The sequence below is a fragment of the Merops nubicus genome, unplaced genomic scaffold (assembly GCF_000691845.1).
Source record: "Merops nubicus isolate BGI_N331 unplaced genomic scaffold, ASM69184v1 scaffold9956, whole genome shotgun sequence".
Classification (NCBI taxonomy): Eukaryota; Metazoa; Chordata; class Aves; order Coraciiformes; family Meropidae; genus Merops; species Merops nubicus.
In genome coordinates, this window is record NW_008612942.1 from 34,046 (window position 1) to 38,650 (window position 4,605).

The window sequence follows — 4,605 nt, forward strand, 5'->3', positions numbered from 1 at the left end:
TTCTGTTAGAAGTGCCAAGCTTCTCCCTGCCCAGCCTCTCTGCCTAGGGCATCTTCACCTCGTGCTTAAAATGTCTCAACTGGGAAAGGAAACGGGGAGGTTCTGTGCTGGCCCTGCAGTTAATTTAGGCTTTGCCACACTTCTTTGCCAACTCTGGCTGTATTAGCAGCTTTTAGCTGTCTCAGCCCACATACCACACTGTTGTGCTACAACAGCAGCTCAGTTGTCACAGGATAAATCTTATTTAAGCATCTGAGGCAAGTCCTAGTTGGAAGGTATTCTGCACATGAGCAAAATGAAGGATGCTGTGAAGTCATACCCCAGAAGTCCTGGGAACCTTGGTTTTATGTGAGGCAGAAGGGCACCTCTCCAGCTCACATGGACAGCCAGAAATATGAAAAATCAGAGAGTCTTGATTCCCAAACTTCAGCATTCACAGACCCACAGTGTCCAAAACCAGCTCTGGGACAAGCAGGATCTGTGTCCTTCTTGCAGGAACCAGACCTCTGGGCCCTTTTATGAAAGTTGGACACATTTCATTTCCCTTTGGAAATCAAATTGGAGGTAAATTTAAAAACCTTTCCAGATTTTGCAAAGGACAGAGTGCAGCACTGTGCTTTGTTTTTCTTTGCTTTTGTTTTCATTCAAATTTCTCTAATCATATGAAAGATAAGATGTTGTTAGTATTACTGAGTAAGTTTTGGAAGCCTTTGTGCCATTGATGGGGAGACTGTCAGCTTTTTTTTCTCCAATTCAAAATGCAAACAAGGCTTAAAAATGGTTTTGTTAAGCCCACAAACCTGTATGGATGGCAAAAGATGGGACAGGGGAATAGTTTTTGTGAGAGTTATTTTTTTCCTTGCCATTTTTTAAAGTCTTTCATTGTCACAGTACTAAAGATGCTCCTTAAGTTCTTCCCTAAACTCAGGAGGAGGAATCCAGCTATTTTCTTTAGCAGGTATTTATTTCAGGGCAGCTCAGTGCAACACTAGGTGAGAGGCAGTGTTACTGAGGAGTCTCACATCTTCCCTTCTGAAGGGAGAAAGGTCCTATGTGCTTCCCTGTATCACAGTGGGAAGTCCTGAGTCAATAAGTCATGACAAACGTGTGTGAATAACATCAAAAAGATGGTTGCTCCCTTCACTTTCTGCCTTGTTGCTCCTCCCTCCTCTCCCCTAAACACCCAGATTCACCCCAGGAACAGCCTCCATCCCACAGCAATAAAGTACAGCAGAAAACACCAGAACCCAACCTCCTCCTGTAAAATAAGCATTGGCACTGAACTCACAAGCTGTTTCCATCCCAATACGCCGGGGGAACGCCACCATATCTTTTCCTTTCTGAGGAAAACACACAACAGCTGTTCTAACTTCTATGAAAAATTTACAAGTTCTCAATTTTCTAAGAAGTCTGAATTCCTCCTCCTTTGTCACTGACACCCAAGTAAACAAAGGAGCTCAAAGCCAAAACTCCTCAAAACCACAGCGCAGAGGAGTCACGCTGCAAAGCAAACCAAAGAGAAACCAGAGTCTAGAGCTTCTGCTTTGAATGTCTTCTTCAATCAGGCTCTGGAGGATGAATTCAGTAGGGTAGGGCAGACTCTGTTGGTTGATTTAGTTACTTATTTTAAGTTTGAGTTCAGAGTCAAATCCTCTCAGTGCTTTCCAGTTAACTGGAGGTATTTCAGCATGAGGCATCAAATACCAGAGGCCTCTCTGAAATCTGTGAGACTGGTCTTAGGTAATTAACACACTCCAAGCTACTTGCTTTGAACCAGAAAGTTCCAAGAGGGTTTCACTAAGAGCACAAAGGGCTCCGTGCCTACTTTTTGGGTTGGGTTTGTTCTCATACAGGCTTCAGCACAAGATGGAGGAGGTAAAACATGCCCACACAAATGTCAGCCACAGGGACAGTTTAAGGTCACTTAACAGCTCTGTTTCAACAGACATTCAGTTTTAACCTACAATTAGTTTGTTGTAATTAAAATCCTATATTTCTACTACAGTAATAATACAGAAGGCCAGAGCCTAAGATGAGGAGGGGGAAAAAAAAAAAGATTTTATGTAGGCATAAATTCCTAATTGGGAGCACTTTATATGCTGGGATGCCTCTTCTCAACTGGTCGTTGGAAGAGTGGCAAAAAAACTCAAATCTGTGTCCCAGAGTAAGAGGAGAACAATAATATTAACAAAACTCTAGCACTGTAATTAGAACACAAGCAGCACAGGTCACTTGGGAAGCACCAGCAGGCAGAAGATGGGAAACAACTGATCTCTTTTAGATACATCTGAATACTTACAGGTTTGCTGGTTTATGCAAACAACATTCAGCAGCAGTAAGTCCTGCTCTGTGGGTACCTACACATTAATTGGCAGCCTCATTTGTTATCCTGCTAAAACAATTAATGGTACAATAGGTTTTGAAGAGCCTTCCAAGCTGATTTGTTAGATGCATTACAGTTTGAAATAGCAGGAACACCAGAGTTTGAATTTGTTAGAACACTACAATTTGAAATAGTTTGGTTTTGCTGAAGCTCCTGGATCTCAACAATTTCTGCTTGACCCCCAGATCTGTCGTGCTTTAAGCCAAAGCCTCCTGATTTCAGCAGTACCATTCAAACACAAGTGCTTGCAGGACCAGGGCAGTGAGCAGACACAATTTTATTCTCTTTATTCTACTCTTTTCCCAACATTAAAACCTCAGTGGTTTTCGATGACATTACCTCATACCTTGTCTGTCTTTTTCTCTTGTTTTTCCAATATGGCCATGTTTTCTTTCAGAACTTTCACAATCTCAGCAGGGTTTTTGTGTGATTTACTAAACAAAGGCATGGTTTTTCTTCACCTGGATTTCTTCCTTCAGGACAGAAGACTGCCTTAAATCAAACGAGAAACAAAAATAGCTTTTAAGGTTTATAGGAAAATGCAATAAAAACACACAAATACATAATGAAGAAGAAAAGGTTATGCCTCAGGCACCATATTTTGCTTCAGCTGCTCAGCAGAGCAGTAAAAGCTTTCACATACAGTTACTCCAAGTTCATCCAGGATTCACAAGCCACCATTAGCTCATGGAAAGCAACTAAAGACCTGCACAGGAGCTGGATGCTTCCTAAAGGAAGGACCTACAGGTCAGTGCTCCACCAAGTCCATGCCCATGTCCAATGTTTTTTTGGATGCTGCAGATCTGGCAGGCTCCACTAGATTCCTGACAGGGGTTTCTGCCAGACTTCAGCTCATCACAGTGCAGATAACTAACTGCAGACACCAGCATACCAAAAGCATCCTTTGTTTAGAGCATCACAAGATAAAGTGCCAGCTTCTCCTCCATTGCTCCTTCTACATCTGCTTTTCTTGTTCAGTGTGAAGCTTCTCAAGAGGAAGCAGTTTAAGCTGTCCCTTAAGTCTAACAGACTTCAAGAATCTGTGGATCAGATCTCACCCGTGTAAAACATTGCCCAAATTAAATCAGGAACAGAAGATCAGCCCCCAGTATGGACACAAATGTTTCCATGACATTTGAATGAAAGACTGAGAATTTGAATGAAAATGGTTTTGTTTGTTTAATTTAAAACATTCTTCCTCTGTATGGCTAGAAAGGCAAATACCACAGCACTGTATTTATACATGAAAGAAATGAAGTAGCTTTGTTTCTGACCCTACAGAGCATTAAGTTGCAAATTCCCAGGGGTTTTGCTGAGGGTCTGATACAAAGATCTATTGAAGTCAATGGACAGACTACAGATATATGCTCTGGCTAAGGCAGTGCCACCTTCCAGGGAGAGCCCAGCACCATTCTGGACTGCATCCCAGCTTGTACAATAACAAGGAAGAGGTAAAAAATAAACAACAGTAGAAATAATCACCAACTTTCACCTCTTTCCACAACAAAAGACAACCACCACCATCCCTCCCCACACACATTCACAAGATTAGCTGTGACAACATGAATTTATACACAAGCCACTTAAATCTCTTCTTCAGCTTTTACAATTTAAGAAATGTTTTACATAAGATTTTTAAAGGAGATAATTAAATGAGCAGAATACAAATAGCATAAAGAAGAAAGAGAAAGGTGAAATGTTTTCCTAGTGGTACCAATGAACTTGTTCCTCTCATGCTTTGCTGTTACTACTGTCATGCTGTGGAGTCCATCAGGAAATATGACCCCATACATCCACGTGTTACTAATCCCCAAATATCCTATGGAATTAATACCCAGATTAGATATACATTCTATTATGACTATAAATAGCAACCGTATCAAACAGCCAAGTATAAAATTCAAATCACACAGGAGTACTTAAAAAAAAATCCCCAAAACTATACTGACTCCATCCTGGTGTCTTACTGAAAACATTACAAAAGATTTTTGCAGATTATCTTCACAAGAACAGTTTCCATGACATGCAGGAAATATTTTTAAATCTCTTAGCTAAACCAAAAGTTCCTTTACAGTGTCCAGAGTAGGTGAATTTGTATATAGCTTCTCCTTTGTTGCTAGGTGAGTATTTTCACATTCAACATCTGAAAGCTCACCTTTTTCAGATTTCCATTTTCAAGCTCCTCATGGTTCAGTTCAAACTCATCTTTCTGCAGTTTTGGC

At 40.9% G+C, this 4,605-nt stretch overlaps 1 protein-coding gene across 1 annotated transcript in view; it reads right to left on the reverse strand.

The window, feature by feature from the left end:
• Positions 1 to 2,871, reverse strand: part of CAB39L (calcium binding protein 39-like) — a 32,629-nt gene extending 29,758 nt beyond the window's left edge. The window contains exon 1 of the mRNA XM_008941717.1: positions 2,730 to 2,871. Within this exon, the coding sequence (XP_008939965.1) occupies positions 2,730 to 2,831 (102 nt within the window). The 5' untranslated portion in view covers positions 2,832 to 2,871. The remainder of the gene's footprint in view (positions 1 to 2,729) is intronic.
• Positions 2,872 to 4,605: the final 1,734 nt, after the last annotated feature.